This window comes from Balaenoptera borealis (genome assembly GCF_965194805.1).
Source record: "Balaenoptera borealis genome assembly, chromosome: 11".
Lineage (NCBI taxonomy): Eukaryota > Metazoa > Chordata > Mammalia > Artiodactyla > Balaenopteridae > Balaenoptera > Balaenoptera borealis.
In genome coordinates, this window is record NC_138868.1 from 24,061,873 (window position 1) to 24,078,602 (window position 16,730).

General features: G+C 44.8%; 1 protein-coding gene and 1 long non-coding RNA gene across 7 annotated transcripts in view; one reads left to right on the forward strand and one right to left on the reverse strand.

The window, feature by feature from the left end:
* PAMR1 (peptidase domain containing associated with muscle regeneration 1) overlaps positions 1-16,730 on the forward strand; it is a 164,715-nt gene that overhangs the window by 80,240 nt on the left and 67,745 nt on the right. Inside the window, exon 1 of one of the 5 annotated variants that reach the window (XM_082343741.1) lies at positions 13,388-13,694. The exons of 3 other annotated variants lie outside the window; for them this stretch is intronic. In XM_082343741.1, the coding sequence (XP_082199867.1) occupies positions 13,622-13,694 (73 nt within the window). In that variant the 5' untranslated portion in view covers positions 13,388-13,621. Of the gene's footprint in view, positions 1-13,387; positions 13,695-16,730 lie in introns of those variants that run through there. One more of the 5 variants, XM_082343737.1, reaches the window with a different exon arrangement.
* Positions 633-13,342, reverse strand: LOC309606587. 2 transcript variants are annotated; one of them, XR_014231967.1, is made up of 3 exons: positions 12,972-13,342; positions 7,068-10,534; positions 633-6,929 (listed from the first exon to the last, which is right to left on the reverse strand). It is a non-coding gene; the product is annotated as an uncharacterized lncRNA (long non-coding RNA). The 2 variants fall into 2 exon arrangements; XR_014231968.1 differs by having other exon boundaries at positions 7,068-9,333; positions 10,384-13,342.

A 16,730-nucleotide genomic window follows, 5' to 3' on the forward strand; every position in this document is an offset into this window, starting at 1 on the left:
CACCCGCCATTCATTTTCAGCTTGTACTCACATTCCAAGGTGTCCCGTCTGTAAACCAACCATGAGATTTTTCTCCTTCAGCTCGTTGTTTTGGGAACCTTCCTAACCATCTGGCCGTAGGTACCAGCTGAGAGACTGGTACTGGGCAGTACTGGGCAGTCATGGCAGGTAGCACGGGAGTCTGGGGTTCCCGCCCATGAACCTTTATTGTGCTGTCTGGTCCTGCTTGGGATCCATTTGGGGTGTACCATTTCCATCTTAGAATGGCCTGCTATGGGCCTGTGTGATTTCATGACTTGGAGGGTCTGGTAGAACTCAGCTCATGATTACTTGACATTCCAGGGTCAAATGTCCCATGTCCACCAGAGCCCAGAAATACTCTAGGATATGTTCCTCAAAAAGCACATGCTGCAACTGACATGGCCTTCATCCAGACCCCAGAAGCCTATGTTGTAATTCTCCCACTGGGGTTTGTTATAAGATCTTTACTGTATCTTTTCCCACCGCTGACACTTCCGACACCAGATTGTCTGCCAGATCATATCCTCCAAGTGGCAGAGCTACTTGTACCGTAGCCTGAACTGACTACAGATTCCTTTCTTGCTCCAGGCCCACACAAAGTTGTCTTCCCGGTATATGCACTGGAGTAGTATTGCTAGATGTGGGATGTGCAGCCTCCAGAACCCAACCCAAAAGGGAATGACAGACATTATACCTCATTCTAAGGGATAAAAAATGCAGCAATTTGTCTTTTACTTTGGACAGTATTTCTCAGCATGATCTTTGGACCCCTGAAAACTTTACCAATGTGCCATGCCCCTCCGTCTTCCTAGGGTTTATCTCCCACCATCTGAAGTGAGCTGTTTCACCAAGGCCTCCAGTGTGCTAGGCAGCTCTTACTCTCCCTGCTCTGTCATTGATAGAATGGATCGATGTGCTATTCTGAAGGATGTGCAGATGGTCCAGATTTCTTCTGACTATATTGTGACAGCAGAAGAATTAACATAGACCTAGGACAATACCGTAAATACATATTATTGTCCATTCCATGTGAATGTAAATTGTTCCCGATTCTCTTCTCTGATTGGGATAGAAAAGAACTCATTGGCTGCATACCATTTGCCCAAGTCCATAATAATCTGCTCTGGCAAAGGTACCATGAATGGCAAGACAGCCACTATTGGAACTACTTCTCGGCTGAGTATGTGATAGTTGACAGTCATTCTAGAGTATCCATCTGGTTTCTGCAGGGACCTGACTGGTGAATTAAATTGAGATGTGGAGATATGAAGAAGACCACCATGACTGCATCAGTAAGATCCTTACGGGTGGCACTAATCTCCAACTTCCCCCAGGAATGTGATATTGTTTTTGGTTCACTATTTGGGGGAACTGAAGTTTCAGAGGGGAAGGCAATTTCAGAGGTTTTTACTCAGTCTTTCCATTATGATAAACCAAGGATCTCATGTAAGAATTTAAGAGCTGAGTATATCAATTCCAATTATATATTTGGAGACCAGAAAAATCATCACTGGATGGGTGATCCATGGACCCACTGGACCCACTGTAAGTTGGCCTTTGGCCAAAACTCAATATATTAACTTGCTGCCGTATGCCTCAAACAGTTGGCCATTATGACATTTCAGGTCTCCAGATATTGATGTCATCTCAGACTCTGTGTCCAATAACCCTCAAAATATATGGGTATTTCTCTTTCCCCAGTCATCTGAGTAAATGGTTGTAGGCATTTGAAGGGAAATATTAAGGGAATCATTAGTATATACTTGCCATGGTGTTGCTGTGTACTTCCTTTTGGGGACCCATCCACCTCTGTAGCCAACAGAGTCTGGGTATGAAAACTGGCTCAGGTCCAGGAATTGAGCAAAGTTCATAACTTCTGTTGAGGTGACCACCTTCAGCCTCCTGCTCATTCATTCTTGTCTTTTTTGATTGTATATATTAAGCAGCACCCTCTTTGTCTGCCTGTGTCTTTTGTCCCTAGGGGATCCCATGTTCTACTAACCATATCCACAACTCCTTGTGGGTCAAGCCCCCTTGGCTGCCCCTCCAATCTTGTTGGTTGTGATGGTAATTGTGGGGCCCCCTCATTTCTGGTGATTAATAACCATCATCTGGACTCTTTTGCTTTGAGGCCTTATCATTCCCATTGCTATTAGTAAGCCAAGTTCTGTGACATATTTCCTAGAGTCAATCCTAGCCTGTAGAGGAAAGCCACCACTTAATGTCTTAGTGATGCTAATATTCATCCCATCAGCATGTTCTTGATGGCCTTTGTGAATAGTGCGTTCTCTAGATCCTTCCATGGAACAAAATTTCTGATGGATCTTCCGTCCTCATGTAATATATCCAATTCAGCATGCCTAGTTCCCTGAGCCATTTAATCCCACTAGTTTCCATGGTACCTTAGGCATTACCACTTGGTCAGTATGGGCTATTTTTTTTCTTTTTTTTTTTTTTTCTTTATTTTGGCTGTGCTGGGTCTTAGTTGTGGCACGTGGGATCTTCATTGCGGCTTGCGGGATCTTTTTATTTTTTTAGTTGCAGCATGCGGACTTCTTAGTTGTGGCATGTGGACTCTTAGTTGTGGCATGCATGTGGGATCTAGTTCCCCAACCAGGGATCGAACCCGGGCCCCCTGCATTGGGAGCTTGGAGTGTTACCCACTGTACTGCCAGGGAAGTCCCAGAACGGGCTGTTTTTTTCTCCATGTTTTTAAGAGTTACAAATTTGCCCATACCCTAGGGCTCTTGCCAAGGCGTTAAATCCATGTTCCTGAAGAGTACTCCAAAGTAAATGAACTTTTGCTTGCCCATTCTTATGTCCTGTACTCCTTAATCAAGCACCCTCAAAATCCAATCTCATGGGTACTCCCCTGGCTCATGCTGGTACGTGCTACCTAATTCTTGCAGCTCCATTGGGATTCGTCTGTTTCCTTATGTTCTAAACTGGGAATATGCTGGAATTTAACCCTATTTTCTGGCCTGGCAGCCAGGACAGGTCTGGGAGAAAGTCCCGAGGAGGACACCTGTTTTTTTGCAATGGGGAGGCCCATGTTGTATCTTCCCACAGGAAGGAGTTCTAGCTCTTAATAGGGACAGATGGGCCATCTCTGAAGGCTCAGAGGATTCAGGGAAGTCACTGGAACCACAGTCTTTGGGGGCATCCATCCAGATGACTCAATCTCATGTTCAGGAGTTCAGGTTTTCCCAGGCAGGGCACTGATCTTTGCATAGTAGACTGGCCGTGACAAAGCATTCCACTCTCTTTGAACCCTGGTGACTATAAATATCAGAACCTGAGTCTGCTTCTCAGTCCACTCTCCTACTGCAGGAACTACCAAAGAGGACCACTGGCTTTCACACTTAGTATTTAAATTTGTTAATTGCCCTTAGTTTCTCATTATCCCTCTGTAGGCATCAAATCAACTCAGTTAGTAACCAGCTGTTTCTACTGTCCTTAAATGTGCTATTCTTCCATAATGTACAAAAACCTGAATCTTCATACCAGCCCAGGCATTCCCCTCCACCAGGAGGTCCTTCCAAGTAATCACCTGTGAAATTTTTAGCAATTGGGTTGCCACCTTGTGCCAGGATTATCTGTACCTCACGTACCATTTGGGATGGGGCCTTCCTTGCCAGCTGTGTGGCAAGTGATCTAGATCGCAAACTCCCTCTTATCACCTCTTGTTTTTGATTATTCCCAGTATCAGTTGTGTTGGTTGGTCCCTTTAAGAAGCAGACACCAAGCTAAGTTAGAAGTGCAAGACAGAATTCTTGGTTGTAGAGCCTGTGAAAAATAAAGGGGAGAGAGGCAAGAGTAGGCAGGGAGAGCTTTCAAACTGCTGTGCGGGTCTGACATGGTGAAAAGCCAGGGGAAACACAGAAGGATGGGGTAGGAGACCCTCAGACTGGTACAGCATTCAGGATTTCTTGGTCAGCGCTGTAGGGAACTCTAGTGCAAATATTACCTATAGAGAAGTCCTGCATTGGGTAGAAATGGCCAGGCCCCCATACCCTCACCAACTGGGAATAATGTGGCTTGAGTTCAAATGCTGCAATTAGGTCATTTCTGGGTAGGCTTCAGAGGGTCCACGCATATCCTGACATTGTAATCAAAAATCAGTATGTGTGTATTTTTCTAGAATCCATAGCTTTTCACTAAATTTTCAAAGAATTCCCTGATGCCCAGAAGGTAGCGTGACAGTGGTGTGAATTCACTTGGTCATCCCAGCATGTTCTCCTGGCCCCTTTCATGTTCCCTCTTTTCTAAAGAGCTGTGTGCCAGCTACACTGGCCTCCTTTGTGTTCCTCAAGCACTCTAAGCTCATTCCCAACTCAGGGCCTTTGTCTTAGCTGTTCCCTCTGCCTGGGATGCCCTTTCCTCAGATGCATTCAGCTTAAATGGCAGCTTCTCAGAGAGGCCTGCTTGGATTCTGCAAACTAAAGTACCTTCCTCCATCACTCCCAGCATACTTCGCTGTTTCATTTCTAGCACAGAGCTCTTCCATCTGATCTTCTCTTTGAAGTACAGTTGATTTGCAGTATTGTGTTAATTTCTGCTGTACAGCAAAGTGATTCTGTTATACACATATATACATTCTTTTTTATATTCTTTTCCATTATAGTTTATCACAGGATATTGAATATAGTTTCCTGTACTATACAGTAGGACCTTGTTGTTTATCCATCCTATATATAAGAGTTTGCATCTGCTAATCCCCAAATCCCAATCCATCCCTCCCCCCACTGCTTGGCAACCACAGGTCTGTTCTCTGTGTCTGTGAGTCTTTCTGTTTTGTAGATAAATTCATTTGTGTCATATTTTAGATTCCACATATAAGTGGTATCATGTGGTATGTCTTTCTCTTTCTGACTTACTTCAGGTAGTATGATAATCTCTAGGTCCATCCATGTTGCTGCAAATGGCATTATTTCATTCTTTCAAAATGTTTTCTTAAGAATAAATGCTTGTCTTCTCTGTCCATTAAAATATTTTCCAATATGTCCCCTTCTTACATTTTTTGTAGCTACTTTATAGACCTATAAATATAGATATAATTATTAATAATCCAGACATGCAAAAAAATTCCAGACAGTAACAGATCCCTATGCACTAGCCTCAAAGATAGACAGATGTTAATGTTTGGCTTCAATTTCTCCTTCATTTGTTTTATTTTTTAGCTAAAATTTCATAGCTCACATTTTGTGACACCCTTCCTTTTCAGTGGTAACTCCTGCCTTGAAGGTAGTGTATGTCATTTCTAACTATGTTTTAGTAGTTTAATGATATGTGTTTCTATTCACAAACAACATATACTATTTTTTTTTACTGAAGTATAGTTGATTTACAATATTGTGTTAGTTTCAGGTGTATAGCAAAGTGATTTGGTTATGTATATACATAACTGAATATATATATATATATATATATATATATATATACACTCTTTTTTTCAATTTTTTTCCATTATAGGTTATTACAAGGTATTAAATATAGTTCCCTGTGCTATACAGTAAATCCTTGTTGTTTATCTATTTTATATATGGTAATATGTATCTGTTAATCCCATACTCCTAATTTATACCTCCCTCTGCTTCCCCTTTGGTAACCATAAGTTTGTTTTCTATGTCTGGAGTCTATTTCTGTTTTGTAAATAAGTTCATTTGTACTATTTTTTAGATTCCACATGTAAGTCATATCATTTAATATTTGTCTTCCTCTCTCTGACTTATTTCACTTAGTATGATAATCTCCAGGTCCATCCATGTTGCTGCAAATGGCATTATTTCATTCTTTTTTATGGCTGAGTAACATTCCATTGTATATATGTACCACATCTTCTTTATCCATTCATCTATTGAAGGACACTTAGGTTGCTTCCATGTCTTGGCTATTGTAAATAGTGCTGCAATGAACATTAGGGTCCATGTATCTTTTCGAATTAGAGTTTTCATCTTTTGTGGTTATATGCCCAGGAATGGGATTGCTGGATCATATGGTAGCTCTATTTTTAGTTTTTAAAGGAACCTCCATACTGTTTTCCATAGTGGCTGCACCAATTTACATTCCCACCAACAGTGCAAGAGGGTTCCCTTTTCTCCACACCTTCTCCAGCATTTATAGTTTGTAGATGTTTTTGTGATGGCCATTCTGACAGGTATGAGGTGATACTTCGTAGTTTTGATTTGCATTTCTCTAATAATTAGCGATGTTGAGCATCTTTTCATGTGGCTGTTGGCCATCTGTATAACACATGCTATTTTTATATGTCCCAAGATTTTATATAAATGTGTGCACACTGTATATATCTGTTGGTAATTTGGACCTATTTAAGTATTTAACACTACTGTTGAGCCACAGAATTAACTCTGGAGCTGTCCTACCTGTGGACTTATTGTTATACATGATAATACAATTCCTTATTGTTTCAGCCACATGAATTGGGCTTGTTGTTATGCACAACTGAAAGCTTCTTCCCTGTGATAGGCTCATTGTGTTAACATTTCTCACTGTTGAGTCCTTAAGCTGTGGCTGCCCAGAAGTTTTCATTTGGCTGCAGGTTTACCAAGTGTGTAGACAGTTTTGGTTTCTCCTCTGCTCCAGATTGCCCAATTCAGAAATCTTTTGTAGTAGTAATTTATTGCCGTGTAACAAATTTAGCAGTGCAAAACAACACAATTTATTATCTTGCCTAGTTTCTGAGGGTCAGGGATCTGGGAGCAGCTTAGCTGGGTGGCTCTGGCTAAGGGGATTCTTGTGAGGTCGCAGGCAAGTTGCTGGCTGGGGCTGCAGCCATCGGAAGGGCTGGAGAATTGGCTCCCAAGATCCTTCATGGGACTGTTGTCAGGAAGCTTCGGTTCCTTTCTGTGTGAGACTCTCCATAGTTGACTTCTCCCAGAGTGAATGATCTGAGAGAGAGAGAGAGTCCTACACAGTGCACCACCATGCACCCACCCACATTTACACGGTTATCAACTGGGAGTCGTCTTTGCTCCCTCACTTTTCTCCTCAATATACACCGTAATCAGTGATCCCATCCTCTTTACCTCCTTGGTGCCTCTCAGATCAAGCCACTTCTCCCCATCCTGTTGCATACTGGATGTAGGTGCGGAGAGCTGAGTCTGGGGCACAAGTCTGATCCAGTCACTGGCCCTCAAGTTGTCTTCAATGACCCTGTCAGAATCAAGTTCATGGTTTTGAAGGCCTGCCTGCACCTTTAGCCTCCTTATTACCTGGTCTTCCTCATCTCTTGTCCTCTACTCTCCCTTCCCTCTGTGTTTCTTTAGGTCTGAAGTTCAGTGTCACCTTCTCAGGGAAACTTTTCTGACCTTCAGACCAGACTGGATCCCCTGGTTACACGCTTTTGGAATGTTCCATCTTCACTCATGCTGCTCATCACGTGTGCCCAATGTCTCATTGCTATCTGGTCTGCAAGTCTGCAAGGTGAGCGACCACACAGGTTTTGTTCACGGCTATACTCCAAGGACCTGAGATGATGTCTGGCACATAGCAGACATGCAATACATTGCACTGAATAAGTGAATGGATGATTTTTACTTGGTATTTGTGCTTTCTCCTTTCCTTCCTTCCATGGAAGGAGACAGGTTACTTTATATGCAAATCCTATTTATCCCAATGAACAATGTGGCAAGATTGAACCAGACATTCAAAGCAAGGACCTTTCAGGGGATTTTGTGAGTCCTGTGTGACAAAGACTTGCTCCTTACCCAAGCTGTAGTCAGTCTTGTGTAAGCCTTTTCTTGACTAGGCCCCTCCTTATGCCTTGTCCTCAAGAGAAAGAATCCTACTAAGTCAGTTTAGTGAGAATCTCCCATCACTGATATCTGATCACCCTTGATATCTGATTCAGTTCCTCATCCCCCACCATCTCCTGATTGATATCTGATCACCCTGACCTGCCTTCAGCAAGAATCCTGTTAAATCAGATTAGCCAGTATCCCCCCTTATTCTTAATGTTTCCTCTTAGTAGTTTTCCATCCACTGACCCCCCCACCCTGCTCCTTGGTGATAAATCCTCACTTTTCTTTGTTTTATTCAGAGTTGAGCCCAATCTCCCCTGCTTCCTGCAGACACCCATTGCTGCAGTCCCTTGAATAAAGTCTTCCTTACAGTCTTTAACAAACATCAGAATAATTTTTTCTTCAGCACTTGGACTGGGTCCGCTCAGGACAGGCCTCTCGATTTGTCTTTGAACAAATGCACACTCTACCCCTAGACTTCCAACTGGAAGCATAAATATACAAGACAATATATTCTTCACACATGCATTGGCTTCAAATCAATATAGGAACATAACCTAACTTATATCACCAGACCTGTGGAAAATGGTACCTACTTAGTTTCATTTTGAAATGAAACTCTAAGAGTAGATGTTCATACATAGTTATAACAACAGTCAACCTTGATTGAGCTACCATTATGTATGCCAGCCTCATTTTAATCTCACCAGAATTATAAGGTAGCTATTACCTCCCTTTTATAGATGAGGAAACTGAGACTCAGAGGGGCCAAGGAACTTGCCCAAGTTCATACAGCCTGTAGGTAGTAGAGCCTTGGGCCCAACACCCTGGGGCCTGTTACCTTTTTTATGCCACTGTACTCTGCTGCCTTTCCTTGGAGTTATTCTATGTTTTGGTCCCTTCCTCATCCTAAATGGCTCAAATGCATGTAACTGTTGAGTTAGCCACTTGGATTGGGGTCACAATTTTTGCCAGTTTTCTTTGTAAAGCTTTGCAGTTCCGTGGCATAGCAGACATTTTGCTTTAAATTGAAGTTTATAAATACACATATGAAAGTCAAGAATAGGTTTGCCCAAGTGATTCAGGAGCACATTGACTATGAAGGCGGAAAGCGTGCCCACTTTCAGCAATTTCCATGATGAATGACATAGAGCAAGAAGAATGTGGTTAAAGAAAGAACGACAGACTCACCTACCCCTTTGCCTGGTTCCCAATGGAAAGGGAGTGGAGCTGAGCCAGCCCTGGAGGTGGAACATTGTTGCTTGTTGTGTAGGTGAACAGCCGGGATTCATTAGGGCTGGAGACTTCCATGGCGCGGCCAGTTAGAGCAGGCTCTCGTGGAAGGACCCTTTGTCTTTTCCACAGACCTACCCTTCTCCATCTCTGGCCTTGGTTGACTTGAACTTTGTGTTTCGTACGCTGATGAAAGCCACACTTACTGACCACACTACTGACCAGTGCTCTGGGATGCCTCTCTCAGGCTTGCAGACCTGTACCGCCCCAGCTCTTTCCTCTGGCTTGCCCTCTGTGTGGTTTCTGCTCAGGTGCTGATCTGAAAAAGTTATAGTTTGGAGATTGGGGAGCTGTTGGCATTCACAAGACAGCCTTCTCTGCGGTTTCTTTCTGTGTATTCACATGCAATCAGCCTCCCACGGCATTGAAAAAGGTTCAGGTTTTTTAGAGTGCCTCATCCTTTCATGTGAAAATTAGAGGGGATTGTGACTTGTAATTAAATGGCTGGCCCTACTCCGTCTACTACAGCCAATTGTTGATTTCTGAGTGTTGATTATAAGTAGATAATTCTTAATTCTAGGTATTGTTCCCTACTTCCCAGCATGGCACTTTGCCTCTTTCACCCATAGCCTTTCTAATGATTTATTCCTCCCAGAAGTGGGTGTAGAAAGTGAGGGCAGGAGGGGGAGAGAATCATAATAAAAATAGCTAATGTTTCCTGAGTACTTAGTATATTTTAGGCACTGTTCTGAGCTCTTTACTCCAACCCTATGGGGGCAGGTACCATTATTCTCTCTACTTAACAGGTGAGAAAACTACAGCCATCATAGGTGAAATAACCTGCCCAGGTGTACATATGTAGTAAGTGGTCCAGCTGGATTCAACACTAGGCAGTATGATCCAGAGCAAGAGCTCTTAAGGCAGAAATAGAAAAAAAGGGAGGGAGGGTCCTACAAATACCCATTGTGCAGCTTATAGCCTAGATTCAACAATTGTCTGTCCCAAACCACTTTCCCCAAACCCAACAGGTACTTGGTGAATTTTTCAGTGTTAACTTATGATGATCAGTGATTCTTAAAAAGTTGGGACTTTGCAGATCCCTTTGAGATTTTGAAGAAGGCCATGGCTCCCTCTTACTCCAAAAACTGCATGCAAAATTTTGCATATCATTTCCAGAGCTTCAAAGCCATGTGAAACTCTCCTCCCAATAGACCCCATGGAACCTGGGTCAAGAATCCTGACTTAGAATAATACTAAACTTTATCAATATGAAAAACTGATTTGACCATAATGGGAAGAGAGGAAGCTAAATTTGGGTAGGAAAATGGAAATTTGTGTAGAGTTGTATGACCTCAGACAAATTACTGACCTTTTTTGTATCGTAGTCATAGCTTCCCTCTTCCTCTACCAGCCCAAGTTTATTGTCAAGTTCAACAAGATAATATCTGATCACTGCTTTCAGTTCCCCAGAAGAATGTGTCCCGCTCCTTTCTGAGAATTCCTTTCCAGGTTCCATAGCCCTAGGAAGTTTGCAAACCCAGATTAGTGACAGCAAACTAGTAGGGCCCAATTACTCCTGTGGGCATTCCAAAGATAGATGTGAGGGCCTGTTTCCAGCCCCCTTAGCCTGGAGAAGCAAAGACCTGGCACCAGGGACTTCTTTAGGGAGCTGCCAGCCATGTTCATCACTTGGGGCTCCACCCTAGTGGGGTAAATTGCTGTAGGGAGAGGCTGCTGGGTATGACTCAGGGAGGGTGTGTTTGTGTGTGTATGTGTGTGTAGGTGAGGGGAGACAAGGGAAGAAGGAAGTAGCATTGTCAGCTGATGGGAGAAACAGATTCCTGAGAGGCTCTAATACCTACAGTTATTTGGAAACTAAGTCACCACCTCCCCGCTCCCATCACCAAAGGACTAGAGCTGGTTGACTGGCAACAAGGTAAACCTCTCCTCTTCTACCTTCTTCCCTCCACCCCCTAGGTGTGCTGCCCTTTGGCATTTTCCCCCCTTTTAAGGTTACTTTTGGGGCTTGTTTTAAACAAATTTCACCTGGATAGAGAAGTTGAGGGTGAGGGAGAAGGCCCATACCATGGGATGTCCTTGGGATTAGTCTCAGACTGATAATACAGACAATGATTTATATTTATGGAGCATTGAGAATGAGCTAGACCCTGTGCTAAGGGCTTTATGTATATAATCTCATTAAATTCTCCGAACAGTCTACAAAGTAGATTTGATTATTATTTCCATGTGACAGATGAGAAAATTGAGATTCAGAGAGTTAGTGGTGAATCAAGGATTTGACTGCTGTTCACAATCTTTTGGCTGCAATGGGCCCCAGAAGCAGGGCTGGGATTTAGGAATTTCTTCCTGAGAGGAGCACCTGTGTCAGGGCTCCTGCCCGTTTAGTCTGTCCTGAGTCCTGGGATTCTACCTTCACCAAGTTTCTCCCATAATTTTTCCCTTCAACTTCCACGGCTGGCTCCTTAGTCCAGGCATTACTCCATAGTCCCAGCTGTTCTCTCTAGGCGGGCCTTGGCCTCCTCCATCCCTCAGTCTGGACACCAGGGTGACTTTTCTTCCTGGGACTTGGCTTTGGGCCCAACAACCCCTGCTCCTAAACCGTCAGAGCCCTCCATTAACTGTAGAATAAAATCCAAACACCATGACCACATGCTTTTTTTCTTGCTCTCTGCCATATCCAAGCTATACAGATTGTTTATCCTCTTGAGTTGGCTTTTGTTCTGAGGCATATATATAGAGAGATATAGATAGAGAGATAGATAGATCAAGATATATATATATATATATATATATATATATATATATATATATATATGTATATATATATATAAAACAGTTTTGATATATAGATCGAGATATATCTATATCTCGATCTATCTGTATATGAAAACTATTTAAAATTCATTTTAATGGTATACGTTGCCATGGATCCTTTGGGGAAAAGGATAAATATAAATTATAAACATGCAAATACTCACTTATTTCCCAGTGGCACTGGACAAACTCAGCCCTTTTTCTTAGAAAGACCTCCTCACTCCCTCCATGCACTGAGATCCTACCTCTCTCTCAGGTCCCAGATCAAGCTCCCCCAGCTCAGGGAAGCCTCCCAGTGCTCTGGGCCTGAATGATCACTCCTCTCAACTTTGGTTCTTCATCTGAAGGTACAAACTGGGACCAAGCATGGCTTGAAGCCCCAGTGCTTCCCTGAGTTAGACCTGGGTATGAGTCCTACTTTGCCACTTCCAGCCAAATGACCTTGAACAAGTCATGTAATCTCTGAGTCTTGGTTTCTGCATCCATACTGTGTGGACAATGCCATCTACTGTACATGGTGACTATAATGGCTAAATAAAATGCTGTATACACAGCATTTTAAGAAGCAGTATGCCTGTTGGCTAGGACTGACTATGGCTTCTGGACCCAAGCTGCTTGGGTTCAAACCCTGGCTCTGCCACTTACTGCCTGACCTTGGATGAGCTATTGAACTCTCAAGGACTCAGTTTCCCTATCTGTAAGATGGAGATGATAGGTTTCTTTATTTTTTAATTAATTAATTAATTTATTTTTGGCTACGCCTCGTGGCAGGTGGGATCCTAGTTCCCCAACCAGGGATCAAACCCGCACCCCCTGCAGTGGAAGTGGGGAGTCTTAACCACTGGACTGCCAGTGAAGTTCCAGAGATGATAGGTTTATTGTGAGGAATAAATGAGTTAATACATGTAAGGTACTTAGATGCCTGGCACAGAGAAATTGATTAAAAATGTCAGCTATGATCTTGTAAAGCATCCTTCCTCCTCACTTCAACATGTCATTTGCTATCTCTGTACCTAGACTGAACGTCCTCGGAACGGAGGCAACATCCTGTATGTTCTTTTATCCCTGAGCCCAATACCCTGCCTAGCATGTGTGCAGGGGCTCTTACGCTGCTGAACTTACCATAATGGGCGTCATGGGAAGATGAAGAATTTTCCCAGAAGCCTGTAGAGGCAAAGGATAAGATTTCCAAACTGTGGTCACCTGGAGCAAATGCTCCAGGTAGGAAGGAGACTTGGGGATACAGGTGGAGGGGGAGGCAGGTTGGCTGCTTTTCTCCTCGCATCACCAGGGCGCCCCCTCCCCCTCGAAGGCAGGCTTTTAATCTAGCAGACTCGGTGTGCGCAGTGAAGGCAGGCAGTGGACCTCCCATCCCAGGCTCGGGGGGCAGGTGCTTCAGGCCTCACCTGAGCGGCCCCCAGCCCCGTCTACCTGCGCTCCCATTCAGGGTACTGCGGGCTGCTCCCCTCCCCTCGCCTCACCGCGCTGAGGGAGCCCAGCTTGCCTTCCAGCCGCAGCCTGGGGCCTCTCCGCGTGGCCACACCTCCCCGGACCCCGCAAGGGTTAAGGCAGCCGCGGAGAGGAGAGGTTTGGGCTGACGTCGCTCTGGCTGAAGGTGGTTCCCCTCGGATGAGGATGGGAGAGCCTGGCGAGCTGAAACCCGAGCTCCCGCTCCGCCGCGGCTTGGGGAGGTCCGTGTAAGAGCCGCCTGCCCGCCGGCCGGCCTCCCTCGGTCCCTCCCCGGCAGTCGCTCCGGGCACCACCGCGGAACGATGGAGCTGGGCTGGTGGCCGCAGCTGGGGCTCACTTTCCTGCAGCTCCTTCTCATCTCCTCCTTGCCAAGAGGTACTGTGAGTAGCATTCAGAACCCCCAGGAGGGAACTTTTCCCTCTTGGGGTTTGGTAGGGGGCAGGACTGGGGGCTCCCAGGAGACGGTGCTTGTGTGTATGTGGGTGGTGGCTGGGGGGGGGGGCTTCTTCTCAGTGATAATCTTGGGGGCTTGGCTGGTGATGCTGGAGTGTCTGTCTTTCTCCCTGAGAATGGGACACTGTTTTCTGTCATCCCAACTTGTGGGACTGAACTGCCTCAGGAGGGGTACCAGCTTCAGTTTTATTTGCTGGTTTTTTATTTTAGCTTTTCAAAGCACAAAATTACCTCCGGGAATCTACCCAGTGTCAGGTACTCCCTCTGACATGCAAAAGCTAAATTTCCCACTGGAAAAAGCCCCCTCAGAGGTGAGCTGGGAGGAGAGAGGAGGAGGAGAGCAGGGCTGGCAGCGAGGGTGTTCCTCTGGGGCATCTTGCTTGATGAAATCTTACAGTTACAGCCCTTCAGAACAGATTCCCAGCATGGGAGATGTACTCACTCAGCATATATACACTCCCTTTCTGATAAGAATGAGAAAGAAGAAGGAAAAGCCGAGGTGAAGAGTGCAAGTCGTTTCTGGGGAAGCACAGTGTTTGTTTAGAAAGAGCTGTGGCTTCTGTGTTTTTCACATGTCATTTTCTGAGCCACAAAACCCATGTCAAATGGGCTCCTGGGGCAAGTGAGGCTGAAACGAGACACAGAGGTCCTGGGAGCCTCTTGACTCAGCAGAAGCAAGGAGAGGGCAGGCTTGTCCTCTGGCTGCTCCCAGGCAAGCAGGGAAGGAGGACTCCTTAGGACCATCTGTCCCATGGCTGGAGAGGCCAGGTGTCAGGAGGTAGGGCGAGACCTCAGGAGATAAGGGCCGGTTGAAATGTACACACATGATAAAACAGGGCGACTTTGCAGAGGAGCAGGGAGTGTGTGAGCTTTTGCTACTCTCCTTCTGCGGGGGTTACCTGTCACCTGTGCCGGTTACCTGTCACCTGTGCTCTACTTGAGAGGTGGATGATCCATTGCTGCACATAGCTGGCAAGTGCCTGAGAGTGAGACAGAGTAAGCGGGAGTGGTGAGGGTGTAAAATGCGATCACCTACTGTAGAAGGGGAGCTGGACCATGGGGCATATCCCTTCATGATCATGATGAACAAAAAGCCAAGATATAAAAAAAGAAAAACCCATTTTGGTGAATACGTCCCATCTACCTGTAGCCTGCCAACCCCAGGTGAAATCTTCCTTGGTGATTTACTCTCAAGCTGGAGAGAGTGTTTCATTTGAATTTTGCCTCACTGGCATCTGGAACAGCCCAAAGACAATAATGTAGGAAGAAGGAGCCCAGGAGGGGGGAGTCTGATAATCCATAAACCCAGACACTTGCCCCAGGGGGTAAGTTGGTGAATTTTCCTTAAGGCTCATTCCTGTTCCACCTCTGCCTTTTGGAGCCGAACTTCCAGGGCATGGTGGCCCGAGCCCAACTCCAGAGGAACCTGGTTCCTTCTGGAACACCAGGGCTCCGAGGTCTAGTTTGCTCATCCCTGCATCAGCACGCCCCTGCTTCTTTTTTTCTAACGTGGCAGGTAAGATGGCTGAAACCCAGAAAAGTTAAAAACCAAAGCTCAGCTGCCCCTTTTTTCTTGCCCGGGATCCGAAAAACCCATTTTTTCCTGAACTGAGAATCTCTTTTACCTTTTGCTCTGGAAAAGCTTCAGGGAGGGTACGCGGCGTCTGGGCAGCCGAGCTGCTGACTGAACCAGAGAGCAACTTGACGTGTCTCGCAAGGATATTTCATTGTTGAGCATTCGCATTTAGAGGGAACACGGAGGGATGGAGTGGAGAAGGAAAATATTTCTTCAAGTCGTGAGTGAATGAGTCCACTCCCTGCTGGAGTTCTGAATCTGGCCCTGTCAAAGAAAGCTTAGCAGCATATTTCCTCTAATTACTTTTCTAAAAAGAGCATCTGATGAAATGTAAACATCCACGGGGATGGCACAGCAGACGGTTATTGCTCATCGACTTGGGACACGTGTCTGAGGATGAAAATCCAAACATCGGGCCAAGTGATAACCCAATGTAAACAGCATGTGAGGGGAGAAACCCAACTCCACTGACTTCACCAAATAGCAGTAGCTCTGCCAGCAGGATTCTGCCTAAAAGGAACAACTCATTTAAAAGATGTGACTCTGGGGAGTGAAACCTTAATATGAATAACTTCACAAGTGTTGCTTCCAACAGACATTAGCTGGTGGGGAATGAGCATCAAGGCAGCTGGGGAAGATAATTTGAAGCACAGATATTCAGTGGGCAGGAGAAGCCAACCGAGAAAGGGAATGTGGGAAGAAAGCAAGGGGGAAGGAGTGGCAAGAAAAATTAGATGTTGGTTTATAATGGGATGTGTTAGCAAATTCCAAGGAGAGAGCTATGAAAATTGGGCCTTCTTGGCAGGGCTAGATTTTTGTGGGGACCATGAAGAGGGTGTTCCCCAGATATATATATTCTGAGAACTCCTGGCTTCTCCAACAGGGAAATAATTTGAGGGTGGGATCATTGGTTTAGGGAGCTGGGAGTAACTGTAGAGATCATTTAGTTTGAGTACCTCAAATGCAGAGGACAAGGAGAGTAAACATCTGTGAGCATTTATTATGTGCCCAGTGTTTGAGCCAAAGCAGGGTAGGTGCTGTTTCCAGATGAGGTTTACAGAGGGTCTGTAACCTGTCCAAAGATATACAGGCACAGTTCTGAAAAAGGTAAACGTTTGATCTAGCAATTCCACTTCTGGGTATATACACAAAATAAGTCAAAGCAGGAACTCCAGCAGATATTTGTACACCAGTGTCCACTGCAGCATTGTTCCCAATAGCCAAAAGGTGGGAAAAACCCACGTGTCCATCAATGGATAAACAAAATGTGGTACGTACATACAATGGAATATTATTCAGACTTAAAAAGGAGTGAAGTTCTGACACAGCCTACAACATGGATGAACCTTGAAAACATTATGCTAAGTGAAAGAAGCCAGACA